General features: G+C 29.0%; 1 protein-coding gene across 3 annotated transcripts in view; it reads left to right on the top strand.

The window, feature by feature from the left end:
- LOC119601064 (clathrin heavy chain) overlaps nt 1-15,077 on the top strand; it is a 36,277-nt gene that overhangs the window by 19,107 nt on the left and 2,093 nt on the right. For all 3 annotated transcript variants that reach the window (XM_037951764.1, XM_037951765.1, XM_037951766.1), the window contains 4 exons: nt 250-4,215; nt 4,578-4,744; nt 6,161-6,247; nt 6,313-6,542. In XM_037951764.1, coding sequence (XP_037807692.1) covers nt 250-4,215; nt 4,578-4,744; nt 6,161-6,247; nt 6,313-6,542 — 4,450 coding nt within the window. The remainder of the gene's footprint in view (nt 1-249; nt 4,216-4,577; nt 4,745-6,160; nt 6,248-6,312; nt 6,543-15,077) is intronic.

Raw genomic sequence — 15,077 nt, forward strand, 5'->3', positions numbered from 1 at the left:
GTTCATGATGATTTGATTAACAATTGTTTTATATTTTTTTCTAAAAGAAAAATCAAACAGCTACTAATATTATTTTATGATTAATTTTAATGTTTTCTTAAAAAGGGATCAAATAATAGTTATGATTTCTACTTTTTAAAAATACAGTTATAACTATGATTTTTGTTCCCTGTTTCAAAAATGTTTAATCACAATTTATCTTTATAATTTTCTTAACTTTTATACCTCCTTTTTTCACTCCTTGTTTAGGTCATGCCGCCGCTTTTGCTTCGTTTAAAATGGAGGGCAATAAGGAACCTTCAACTTTGTTCTGTTTTGCTGTTCGCACTGCTACCGGTGGTAAATTGCATATTATCGAAGTTGGTGCTCCACCAACTGGCAATCAGCCGTTTGTTAAGAAATCCGTTGATGTCTTCTTTCCACCCGAAGCCCAAAGTGATTTCCCCGTAGCAATGCAAGTTTCCTCGAAATATGATACCATCTATTTGATTACCAAATATGGTTATATTCATCTATACGACATGGAGACGGGCACCTGCATCTACATGAATCGCATTTCGGCCGATACAATATTTGTAACAGCGCCTCATGAATCGAGTGGCGGTATTATTGGGGTAAATCGCAAGGGTCAAGTGCTATCGGTGACAGTGGACGAGGAACAGATTATACCCTATATTAATACGGTATTACAGAATCCCGATTTGGCTTTGCGCATGGCTGTACGCAACAATCTCTCTGGTGCAGAGGAATTGTTTGTGAGAAAATTCAATAAGCTATTTACGGCCGGCCAGTATGCCGAGGCCGCCAAGGTAGCCGCTTTGGCGCCCAAGGGTATTTTGCGTACGCCACAGACTATACAACGTTTCCAGCAAGTCCAAACGCCGGCTGGTTCTACAACACCACCTCTATTGCAATATTTTGGTATATTATTAGATCAGGGTAAATTGAATAAATATGAATCTTTGGAATTATGCCGCCCGGTGTTGTTGCAAGGCAAAAAGCAACTGTGCGAGAAATGGCTGAAGGAGGAGAAATTGGAATGCAGCGAAGAGTTGGGTGATTTGGTCAAAACCTCCGATCTAACACTGGCTTTGTCCATCTATTTGAGAGCGAATGTGCCCAATAAGGTTATACAATGCTTTGCCGAGACTGGCCAGTTCCAGAAGATCGTGTTGTATGCTAAAAAGGTGAACTATACACCCGACTATATATTCCTGTTGCGTTCGGTAATGCGCACCAATCCTGAGCAGGGTTCCAGCTTTGCTTCGATGCTGGTGGCCGAGGAAGAACCTTTGGCGGATATCAATCAAATAGTGGACATTTTCATGGAACACTCTATGGTCCAGCAATGTACGGCCTTTTTGCTAGATGCTCTTAAGCATAATCGTCCCAATGAGGGCGCCTTACAGACCCGGCTGTTGGAAATGAACTTGATTTCCGCACCCCAAGTGGCCGATGCCATTTTAGGCAATGCCATGTTTACCCACTACGATCGTGCTCACATTGCCCAATTGTGTGAGAAGGCTGGTTTGTTGCAACGTGCTTTGGAACACTATACCGATTTGTATGACATTAAGAGAGCTGTGGTGCATACTCATCTCTTAAATGCCGACTGGTTGGTGGGCTTTTTCGGTACCCTCTCGGTGGAGGATTCTTTGGAGTGCCTAAAGGCCATGTTGACTGCTAACATTAGACAGAATTTACAGATTTGTGTTCAAATTGCTACCAAATATCATGAACAACTGACCACCAAAGCTCTGATAGATCTCTTCGAAAGCTTTAAATCCTACGAGGGTCTCTTCTATTTCTTGGGTTCCATTGTCAACTACTCGCAAGATCCTGAGGTTCATTTCAAGTACATACAGGCTGCCTGTAAGACCAACCAAATCAAGGAAGTGGAACGTATTTGTCGTGAGTCCAACTGTTACAATGCTGAACGTGTTAAGAATTTCCTCAAAGAAGCCAAATTGACCGATCAATTGCCTTTGATCATTGTATGCGATCGTTTTGATTTCGTGCACGATTTAGTCTTGTACTTGTACCGCAATAATCTACAGAAGTACATTGAAATCTATGTGCAAAAGGTCAATCCTTCCCGTCTGCCCGTAGTGGTGGGTGGTCTCTTAGATGTGGACTGTTCCGAGGATATTATTAAGAACCTTATTCTGGTCGTTAAGGGACAATTCTCCACCGATGAGCTGGTGGAAGAGGTAGAGAAACGCAATCGCTTGAAATTGCTGTTACCCTGGTTGGAGTCGCGTGTCCATGAGGGCTGCATTGAGCCGGCTACACACAATGCCTTGGCCAAGATTTATATTGATTCGAATAACAACCCTGAGAGATTCCTTAAGGAAAATCAATATTATGATAGTCGTGTTGTGGGACGTTACTGCGAGAAACGTGATCCTCATTTGGCCTGTGTGGCCTACGAACGGGGTCAATGTGATCGTGAATTGATTGCTGTGTGCAATGAAAACTCTCTGTTCAAGAGCGAGGCCCGTTATTTGGTTAGACGTCGTGATGCTGAACTTTGGGCTGAAGTGCTGGCCGAATCGAATCCCTACAAGCGCCAACTTATCGATCAGGTGGTACAAACCGCTTTGTCCGAGACACAAGATCCCGATGATATATCTGTCACCGTCAAGGCTTTCATGACCGCCGATTTACCCAATGAACTCATTGAATTGTTGGAAAAGATCATCTTAGACTCTTCAGTCTTTTCGGATCATCGCAATTTGCAAAATCTTTTGATTTTGACCGCCATCAAGGCCGATCGTACTCGTGTTATGGATTACATTAATCGTCTGGACAACTATGATGCTCCCGATATCGCCAACATAGCCATATCGAATCAATTATATGAGGAAGCCTTTGCCATCTTTAAGAAATTTGATGTTAACACCTCGGCTATACAGGTATTGATTGAACAGGTCAATAATCTGGAAAGAGCCTATGAATTTGCTGAACGTTGTAATGAGCCAGCAGTATGGTCTCAATTGGCCAAGGCCCAGCTAGATAAGGGTTTGGTTAAGGAAGCCATCGACTCTTACATCAAGGCTGATGATCCCAGCGCCTATATGGATGTGGTAAATGTCGCCTCACAATCTGATTCTTGGGAAGATTTGGTACGTTACTTGCAAATGGCCCGCAAGAAGGCTAGAGAGTCATACATTGAAAGTGAATTGATTTACGCCTATGCCCGCACTGGCCGTTTAGCTGATTTGGAAGAATTCATCTCCGGACCCAATCATGCTGACATTCAAAAGATAGGCGATAGATGTTTCAACGATGGCATGTATGATGCCGCCAAACTGCTTTACAACAATGTCAGCAACTTTGCCCGCTTGGCCATTACTTTGGTATATCTCAAGGAGTTCCAAGGAGCTGTGGATTCAGCCCGCAAAGCCAATTCTACACGCACCTGGAAGGAGGTGTGCTTCGCTTGTGTCGATGCCGAAGAATTCCGTTTGGCTCAAATGTGCGGCCTCCATATTGTAGTGCACGCCGATGAACTCGAGGATTTGATCAACTACTATCAAGATCGCGGCTACTTTGAAGAACTCATTGCCCTCCTCGAATCTGCCTTGGGTTTGGAACGCGCTCACATGGGCATGTTCACCGAATTGGCTATACTCTATTCAAAATTCAAGCCTTCGAAAATGCGCGAACATTTGGAATTGTTCTGGTCGCGTGTCAATATACCCAAAGTATTACGTGCTGCCGAATCGGCACACTTGTGGTCCGAGTTGGTATTCCTTTATGATAAATACGAGGAGTACGATAACGCTGTAATTGCTATGATGGCTCATCCCACCGAAGCCTGGCGTGAAGGTCACTTCAAAGATATTATCACAAAGGTTGCCAACATTGAACTGTACTACAAGGCTATACAATTCTATTTGGACTTTAAGCCCCTGCTACTCAACGACATACTTTTGGTATTGGCCACACGCATGGATCACACTAGAGCCGTTACGTTCTTCTCGAAAACCGGTCATTTGGCTTTGGTCAAACCCTATTTGCGTTCCGTGCAATCGCTTAACAACAAAGCCATCAATGAGGCTTTGAACGGTTTGTTAATCGAAGAGGAAGACTATCAAGGACTACGCAACTCTATTGATGGTTTCGATAATTTCGATACTATTGCTTTGGCCCAGAAATTGGAGAAACATGAATTAACTGAATTTAGACGTATTGCTGCTTATCTGTACAAAGGTAAGTGTGGGGGATTTGTTTCTTTCATAATCATGGTTTTTATGGGGAAGATATACGGACTATAGATAGGGGCTATATGGCCTACAAATTAGACTATATGTAGACTAGGCAATAGTCTGGACTATATACTAGACTATAGTCTGGACTATAATCTGGACTATAGACTAAAGTCTGGACTAAAGACTAGACAATAGACTTGATTATAGTTTGAACTATGCACTATGCTATAGTCTAGATTGCAAATCTAAACTATAAACCAGAGTAAAGTTTGGTCTACAGACTCGACTATAGCCTGGACTATAAAATATTTTTTAGTCTGAAATTATTTACTTACATCTTTCTTTTCTTTGTCACATATTTAGGCAACAACCGCTGGAAACAATCAGTTGAATTGTGTAAAAAGGATCGTTTGTACAAGGATGCTATGGAATATGCAGCTGAATCTGGTAAACAGGAAATTGCCGAAGAACTGCTGGCTTGGTTCCTCGAACGTAATGCCTATGATTGTTTTGCTGCCTGCTTATTCCAAGTGAGTAGAAATTTTATTTTTAATTATTTATAAAATTTAAATGTTTATAATTTTTTATGTCATATTTTCAAAAACTAGAAACGAAAAACATAATTATACATTTTAAAATAGTAGTATAAATACTACTTTTTAAATTTTAAAAATTCGTAATTTCTTTACAGAGAATATTTTCTGTATAAAATTATCTCTAAGGAGAGGATATTTTTTTACAAAATTTCTTTCAAATAGTAGTAAATATGTTACTACCTTTTTCTAAAAGTTGACAAAATTTTGAAATTTTAGGAGGAATTTATTACGGATATAATTTAGTCATAAAAAACATTTTTAGTTTGCATTTTCAAAATAGTAGTAGAAATACTACTTTTTTAAAATTTTTAAAAAAAGTTTGATTTTTGTACAGAAAATTTTTCTTTATTGAATGAGCTTTAAGAAGAGAATATCTTTTCAAAAATTTCTTTTAAATAGTAGTAAATTTTTTAATACTTTTTTGTTAAAAGTTGAAAAACTTAAAATATTTTAGCCGGAAATTATTGTGTTTATAAACTTCTATGGGAAAATCTACTTATTTTGTATTTTAAAAATAGTAGTAGAAATACTACTTTTTTGAAAATTATTAAAAATGCTTAATTTTGTACAGAAAATGTTTCCTTATTGAATGAGCTTTATGAAGAGAATATTTTTTCAAAATTTTCATTCAAATAGAAGTAAATATTTTAATACTTTTTTCTAAAAGTTTAAAAAAATTTGAAATTTTAAGAGGAAATTATTTTGTTTATAGTTTAGATACGAAAAACATATTTATTTTGGCATTTTAAAAATAGTAGTAGAAATACTACTTTTTTAAAAAGTATTAAAAATGCTTAATTTTTTCAGAAAATGTTTCCTTATTGAATGAGCTTTATGAAGACAAATTTTTTTTTTCTAAAATTTCTTTCAAATAGTAGTAAATATATTAAGACTTTTTTCTAAAAGTTGAAAAACTTTAAATATTTTAGTCGGAAATTATTGTTTTTATAACCTTGTATGGGAAAACCTACTTATTTTATATTTTAAAAATAGTAGTAGAAATACTACTTTTTTGAAAATTATTAAAAATCCTGGATTTTTGTAAATAAAATGTTTCCTTATTAAATGAGTTTTATGAAGACAACATTTTTTTCTAAAATTTCTCTCAAATAGTAGTAAATATTTTACTACTTTTTTCTAAAAGTTGAAAAAATTGTAAAATTTTGAGAGGAAATTATTGTGTTTATAGTTTAGATACGAAAAACATATTTATTTTGGCATTTTAAAAATAGTAGTAGAAATACTACTTTTTTAAAATATTAGACAAAATGCTGGCATTTTGTAGAGAAAATATTTGTGTATAAAATATATTATTTTATTAAAATTTTTCTTATTTTTTTCTTTATTTAGTGTTACGATTTATTAAGACCCGATGTTATTTTGGAACTAGCATGGAAACACAATATTATGGACTTTGCCATGCCTTATATGATACAGGTAAGTTGCGATTTTTATAAAAATAAAAATTTTTTTTATTGATTGTTGTGGGTTTTTTCATTTAGGTCATACGTGAATATACCGCCAAAGTGGATAAACTCGAACAAAACGAACAACGACGAGAGAAAGAAGATGAAACGGTTGAACATAAAAACATTATTACCATGGAACCTCAATTAATGATAACAGCTGGTCCTGCAATGGGTATACCACCACAGTATGCTCAAAATTATGGTGCTGCTGCTGCAGCGCCTGGTTATGCGCCCAATATGGCTTATCCACCCGGTTATGGAATGTAGGCTTTTTATTAACAATTTTTGGATTTTCATTTTCGTTTAGTTTAGAAATCTAAAACTAAAATATAATTATTATTACAACAACAACAATACATTACTACAAAACAAACAACAACAAAAACGAAATTTATTATTATTATTATTAAAAAGAAATTCCATGTTTATTATAATATTATTTTCATTTTTTCCCTTTACTTTGTCTTACATATTTATAAACAAAATTCTTAAGTTTATAATTCCAAAAAAAAAGAGAAACTTTGCATTAAGTTTTGAATTTTTCTTTAAATAGTTTCCATTACTAAGTTTTCAAATCATTTATTTAAGGGATAAATTTAGTTTTCCTTTTGTTTCTGTAAATGTTTGTAAAGTTTTCTTTTCTTTTTTTGTTTCTATGTTTAATTTTTGTACTCTTCAAAACCCTCACCCCCTAAGGGCCCACGAAATTGTGTAATTCCTAATATATATATACTTGTATTTATGTTCTAAACACTTGAAAAAAGAAATTCTTAAAAAAAACATTTATTCGAAAAAGTATCTTTATCGTATTTACTATATTTAAACGTAACGAAATTGAGTAAACAAAAAAACAAACTTGTTTAAATAATAAACAAAAGAGCAAGTAATATGAATATACATTTATTATATTATTATTATTTTTTAATTTACTCTTTATTTTATTCTCTTTATTAAGTTTAAATATTAATTATTAAATTAAATTTAAAACAAAATATAAGATTTAAAAAAAAAACACATAATAGTAATGCCGCTCCATTAAACAACAACAAAAAATATACGCTCTATTATATATAATCGAAACGAAAAATTTGTGTTAAAATTGGTTTAATTTTCTTTTGAAAATAGTAGTAAAAATTTTAATACTTATTTCTAGAAATTGAAAAAAATTTTAAATTTTGAGAGGAAATGTTGGTAGACATAATTTAGATTCCAAAAACCTACTTTTTATGCATTTCTAAAATAGTAGTAAAAATACTACTTTTTTTAAATACCTTTAAAAATTTTTGATTTTAGCAAAGAAACAGTTTCTCTATAAAATGAGCTTCAAGAAAAGAATATTTTTTCAAAAAATTCTTTCAAATAGTAGTAAAAATTTTAATACTTTTTTCTAGCAATTGAAAAAAAATTTAAATTTTGAGAGGAAATATTGGTAGACATAATTTAGATTCCAAAAACCTACGTATTATAGATTTTTAAAATAGTAGTAAAAATACTACTTTTTTTAAATACCTTTAAAAATTGTTGATTTTAGCAAAGAAACAGTTTCTCTACAAAATGAGCTTTAAGAAAAGAATATTTTTTCCAAAATTTTCTTTTAAATAGTAGTAAAAATTTTAATACTTTTTTCTAGCAATTGAAAAAAAATTTAAATTTTTGAGAGGAAATATTGGTAGACATAATTTAGATTCCAAAAACCTACGTATTATAGATTTTTAAAATAGTAGTAGAAATACTACTTTTTTTAAATACCTTTAAAAATGCTTGATTTTTGCTAAGACACAGTTTCTTTATAAAGTTTAACTAAAGAAAAGAAATAATTTTTCCAAAAATTTCTTTCAAATAGTAGTAAATATTTTAATACTTTTTTCTAAAACATGAAACAAAATTTAAATTTTTAGTGGAAATTGCTGTATACTTAATTTGAATACGGAAAACATATTTATTTTTCATTTTTAAAATAGTAGTAGAAATACTACTTTTTTAAATACCTTTCAAAATGCTTGATTTTTGCAAAGAAACTTTTTCTATATAAAATGAGCTTCAAGAAAAGAATATTTTTTCCAAAAAATTCTTTCAAATAGTAGTAAATAATTTAATACTTTTTTCTAGAAATTGAAAAAATTTTAAAATTTTGCGAGGAAATTATTGTAGGCATAATTTAGATTCCAAAAACTTACTTTTTATGCAATTTTAAAATAGTAGTAGAAATACTACTTTTTTTAAATACCTTTAAAAATGCTTGATTTTTGCAAAGAAACTTTTTCTATATAAAATGAGCTTCAAGAAAAGAATATTTTTTTCCAAAAATTTCTTTCAAATAGTAGTAATTATTTTAATACTTTTTTCTACAAATTGAAAAAAAAAAAATAAAATTTTGAGAGGAAATTATTGTAGACATTTTTTAGATTCCAAAAACCTACTTTTTATGCATTTTTAAAATAGTAGTAGAAATACTACATTTTTCAAATACCATTAAAAATGCTTGATTTTGGCAAAGAAAGTGTTTCTTTATAAAAATTAACTATAAAAGAGAATATTTTTTTCAAAAATTTCTTTCAAATAGTAGTAAATATTTTAATACTTTTTTCTAAATGTTGAAAAAACTTTTAAATATGTATTGCGAGGAAATTATTGTAGGCATAATTTAGATTCCAAAAACCTACTTATTTTGCATTTTTAAAATAGTAGTAGAAAACTACTTTTTTAAATACCTTTTTTGAAAAGAAACAGTTTCTCTATAAAATGAGCATTAAGACAAGAATATTTTTTCCAAAAAATTCTTTCAAATAGTAGTAAATAATTTAATACTTTTTTCTAGAAATTGAAAAAATTTTAAAATTTTGCGAGGAAATTATTGTAGGCATAATTTAGATTCCAAAAACTTACTTTTTATGCAATTTTAAAATAGTAGTAGAAATACTACTTTTTTTAAATACCTTTAAAAATGCTTGATTTTTGCAAAGAAACTTTTTCTATATAAAATGATCTTCAAGAAAAGAATATTTTTTCCAAAAAATTCTTTCAAATAGTAGTAAATATTTTAATACTTTTTTCTACAAATTGAAAAAATTTTAAAATTTTGCGAGGAAATTGCTGTAAACATAATTTAGTTTATAAAAAACTAATTATTTTGCATTTTTAAAATAGTAGTAGAAATACTACTTTTTTTAAATGCCTTTAAAAATGCTTGATTTTGGCAAAGAAAGTGTTTCTTTATAAAATTTAACTAAAGAAAAAAATAATTTTTCCAAAAATTTCTTTCAAATAGTAGTAAATATTTTAATACTTTTTTCTAAAACATGAAACAAAATTTTAATTTTTAGTGGAAATTGCTGTATACTTAATTTGAATACGGAAAACATATTTATTTTTCATTTTTAAAATAGTAGTAGAAATACTACTTTTTTAAATACCTTTAAGAATGCTTGTTTTTTGCAAAGAAACAGTTTCTCTATAAAAAGAGCTTTAAGAAAAAAATAATTTTTCCAAAAATTTCTTTAAATAGTAGTAATTATTTTAATACTTTTTTCTACAAATTACAAAAAAAAAATAAAATTTTGAGAGGAAATTATTGTAGACATTTTTTAGATTCCAAAAACCTACTTTTTATGCCTTTTTAAAATAGTAGTAGAAATACTACATTTTTCAAATACCATTAAAAATGCTTGATTTTGGCAAAGAAAGTGTTTCTTTATAAAAATTAACTATAAAAGAGAATATTTTTTTCAAAAATTTCTTTCAAATAGTAGTAAATATTTCAATACTTTTTTCTAAAACATGAAACAAAATTTTAATTTTTAGTGGAAATTGCTGTATACTTAATTTGAATACGGAAAACATATTTATTTTTCATTTTTAAAATAGTAGTAGAAATACTACTTTTTTTAAATATCTTTAAAAATTCTTGATTTTAGCAAAGAAACTTTTTCTATATAAAATGATCTTCAAGAAAAGAATATTTTTTCCAAAAAATTCTTTCAAATGGTAGTAAATATTTTAATACTTTTTTCTACAAATTGAAAAAATTTTAAAATTTTGCGAGGAAATTGCTGTAAACATAATTTAGTCTCAAAAAACTTACCTTTTATGAAATTTTAAAATAGTAGTAGAAATACTACTTTTTTAAATACCTTTAAAAATTCTTGATTTTAGCAAAGAAACTTTTTCTATATAAAATGAGCTTCAAGAAAAGAATATTTTTCCAAAAAATTCTTTCAAATAGTAGTAAATATTTTAATACTTTTTTCTACAAATTTAAAAAAAAAAATTTAAATTTTGAGAGGAAATTATTGTAGACATTTTTTAGATTCCAAAAACCTACTTTTTATGCATTTTTAAAATAGTAGTAGAAATACTACATTTTTCAAATACCATTAAAAATGCTTGATTTTGGCAAAGAAAGTGTTTCTTTATAAAAATTAACTATAAAAGAGAATATTTTTTCCAAAAATTTCAAATAGTAGTAAATATTTTAATACTTTTTTGTAAATGTTGAAAAAACTTTTAAATATTGCGAGGAAATTATTGTAGGCATAATTTAGATTCCAAAAACCTACTTATTTTGCATTTTTAAAATAGTAGTAGAAAACTACTTTTTTAAATACATTTAAAAATGCTTGTTTTTTGAAAAGAAACAGTTTCTCTATAAAATGAGCATCAAGACAAGAATATTTTTTCCAAAAATTTCTTTCAAATAGTAGTAAATAATTTCATACTTTTTTCTAGAAATTGAAAAAATTTTTAAATTTCGCGAGGAAATTATTGTAGGCATAATTTAGATTCCAAAAACTTACTTTTTATGCAATATTAAAATAGTAGTAGAAATACTACTTTTTTTAAATACCTTTAAAAATGATTGATTTTTGCAAAGAAACTTTTTCTATATAAAATGAGCTTTAAGAAAAGAATATTTTTTCCAAAAAATTCTTTCAAATAGTAGTAAATATTTAAATACTTTTTTCTAGAAATTGAAAAAATTTTAAAATTTTGCGAGGAAATTGCTGTAAACATAATTTAGTTTCAAAAAACCTGCTTATTTTGCATTTTGAAAATAGTAGTAGAAATACTACTTTTTTAAATACCTTTAAAAATGCTTGATTTTTGCTAAGACACAGTTTCTCTATAAAGTTTAACTAAAGAAAAAAAATAATTTTTGCAAAAATTTCTTTCAAATAGTAGTAAATATTTTAATACTTTTTTCTAAAACATGAAACAAAATTTTAATTTTTAGTGGAAATTGCTGTATACTTAATTTGAATACGGAAAACATATGTATTTTTCATTTTTAAAATAGTAGTAGAAATACTACTTTTTTTAAATATCTTTAAGAATGCTTGTTTTTTGCAAAGAAACAGTTTCTCTATAAAAAGAGCTTTAAGAAAAAAAATAATTTTTCCAAAAATTTCTTTCAAATAGTAGTAAATATTTTAATACTTTTTTCTACAAATTGAAAAAAAAAATTAAAATTTTGAGAGGAAATTATTGTAGACATTTTTTAGATTCCAAATACCTACTTTTTATGCATTTTTAAAATAGTAGTAGAAATACTACATTTTTCAAATACCATTAAAAATGCTTGATTTTGGCAAAGAAAGTGTTTCTTTATAAAAATTAACTATAAAAGAGGATATTTTTCCAAAAATTTCTTTCAAATAGTAGTAAATATTTCAATACTTTTTTCTAAATGTTGAAAAAACTTTTAAATATCGCGAAGAAATTATTGTAGGCATAATTTAGATTCCAAAAACCTACTTATTTTGCATTTTTAAAATAGTAGTAGAAAACTACTTTTTTAAATACCTTTAAAAATGCTTGTTTTTTGAAAAGAAACAGTTTCTCTATAAAATGAGCATCAAGACAAGAATATTTTTCCAAAAATTTCTTTCAAATAGTAGTAAATAATTTCATACTTTTTTCTAGAAATTGAAAAAATTTTAAAATTTTGCGAGGAAATTATTGTAGGCATAATTTAGATTCCAAAAACTTACTTTTTATGCATTTTTAAAATAGTAGTAAAAATACTACTTTTTTTAAATACCTTTAAAAATTCTTGATTTTAGCAAAGAAACTTTTTCTATATAAAATGAGCTTCAAGAAAAGAATATTTTTTCCAAAAAATTCTTTCAAATAGTAGTAAATAATTTAATACTTTTTTCTAGAAATTGAAAAAATTTTAAAATTTTGCGAGGAAATTATTGTAGGCATAATTTAGATTCCAAAAACTTACTTTTTATGCATTTTTAAAATAGTAGTAGAAATACTACTTTTTTTAAATACCATTAAAAATGCTTGATTTTGGCAAAGAAAGCGTTTCTTTATAAAATTTAACTAAAGAAAAATTATTTTTCCAAAATTTCTATTAAATAGTAGTAAATATTTTAATACCTTTTTCTAAAAGTGAAAAAAATTTGTAAAGTTCTAATGGGAAGTTTAGACAATTTTGATATTTGGGAAACTGGTGTTTCACTTTTAATTAAGACAACATAACGTTTGTAGAATATTTGATTTGTAAAAATTGCATCTAATCAAAATTGGAGTCAGAATAGACTTCATTCTCGTTATTTGTAAATGTTTGCGTATTTATTTTCTATTAAGAATTTTTCAGTAAATTTGGTCTCTCATCTTGTTTTTTCCATTACATTCGTCATAATCTTTATTTTTGCTAACATCATGGAAGCTGTAAACAATTATTTGGAAAATGTTTGTATAATTAATTTGTAATATTGTTTTATTATTTGTTTTTATATATGTTAAATTATTTTAAATTAATTTATGTGTTTTTACTTAAAAAGCTTTCTATATAAATTATTACACTATTAATATTGAAATTTATCTATGACCTTTCCCATAATACCATTATCTTTTCACCTTATATTATTATAAAATCTTTTAAATTTCCTTTAATTTTCAAACACCTACACACAAAATTACATTACTAAATGCACACTGTCAAGACACTGTTTTTCAATAATGGAATTCTAAAACGTGCCTTATCTACAGATATTGAATTGGACCAAAACCTTAACAGATTTATTTAGAACTTGAATTGACCAAGAACTGAAATAGAACAAAATTAGGTAAAGTTATAAATTGATCTGGAAATCATCTGGTCTAGAACTGAAATAGAACAGAAGTTGAACTGAAGTAGAACTAGAAAAACTTTAGTACTGAACTAGAATTGAAGTAGAACTAGAAAAACTTTAGTACTGAACTAGAATTGAACCAGAACAAAACTGAAGTGGAACCGAAATAGAATTGATCACGAAATGGAACAAGAACTGAACTAGAACTGAACTAGAGCTGAACTAGAACTGAACTAGAACTGAACTAGAACTGAACTAGAACTGAACTAGAACTGAACTAGAACTGAACTAGAACTGAACTAGAACTGAACTAGAACTGAACTAGAACTGAACTAGAACTGAACTAGAACTGAACTGGAACTGAATTAGAACTGAACTAGAACTAACTAGAATAAATCTAAAACTGAACTAGAACTAAACTAGAACTGAACTAGAACTGAACTAGAACTGAACTAGAACTGAACTAGAACTGAACTAGAACTGAACTAGAACTGAACTAGAACTGAACTAGAACTGAACTAGAACTGAACTAGAACTGAACTAGAACTGAACTAGAACTGAACTAGAACTGAACTAGAACTGAACTAGAACTGAACTAGAACTGAACTAGAACTGAACTAGAACTGAACTAGAACTGAACTAGAACTGAACTAGAACTGAACTAGAACTGAACTGGAACTGAATTAGAACTGAACTAGAACTAACTAGAATAAATCTAAAACTGAACTAGAACTAAACTAGAACTGAACTAGAACTGAACTAGAACTGAACTAGAACTGAACTAGAACTGAACTAGAACTGAACTAGAACTGAACTAGAACTGAACTAGAACTGAACTAGAACTGAACTAGAACTGAACTGGAACTGAATTAGAACTGAACTAGAACTAACTAGAATAAATCTAAAACTGAACTAGAACTAAACTAGAACTGAACTAGAACTGAACTAGAACTGAACTAGAGCTGAACTAGAACTGAACTAGAACTGAACTAGAACTGAACTAGAACTGAACTAGAACTGAACTAGAACTGAACTAGAACTGAACTAGAACTGAACTAGAACTGAACTAGAACTGAACTAGAACTGAACTAGAACTGAACTAGAACTGAACTAGAACTGAACTGGAACTGAATTAGAACTGAACTAGAACTAACTAGAATAAATCTAAAACTGAACTAGAACTAAACTAGAACTGAACTAGAACTGAACTAGAACTGAACTAGAACTGAACTAGAACTGAACTAGAACTGAACTAGAACTGAACTAGAACTGAACTAGAACTGAACTAGAACTGAACTAGAACTGAACTAGAACTGAACTAGAACTGAACTAGAACTGAACTAGAACTGAACTAGAACTGAACTAGAACTGAACTAGAACTGAACTAGAACTGAACTAGAACTGAACTAGAACTGAACTAGAACTGAACTAGAACTGAACTAGAACTGAACTAGAACTGAACTAGAACTGAACTAGAACTGAACTAGAACTGAACTAGAACTGAACTAGAACTGAACTAGAACTGAACTAGAACTGAACTAGAACTGAACTAGAACTGAACTAGAACTGAACTAGAACTGAACTAGAACTGAACTAGAACTGAACTAGAACTGAACTAGAACTAGAACTGAACTAGAACTGAACTAGAACTGAACTAGAACTAGAACTGAACTAGAACTGAACTAGAACTGAACAAGAACTGAACAAGAACTGAAC

Source organism: Lucilia sericata, unplaced genomic scaffold, assembly GCF_015586225.1.
Source record: "Lucilia sericata isolate MDLA Ls3-8-SP2 unplaced genomic scaffold, ASM1558622v1 Contig000141F_arrow, whole genome shotgun sequence".
Classification (NCBI taxonomy): domain Eukaryota; kingdom Metazoa; phylum Arthropoda; class Insecta; order Diptera; family Calliphoridae; genus Lucilia; species Lucilia sericata.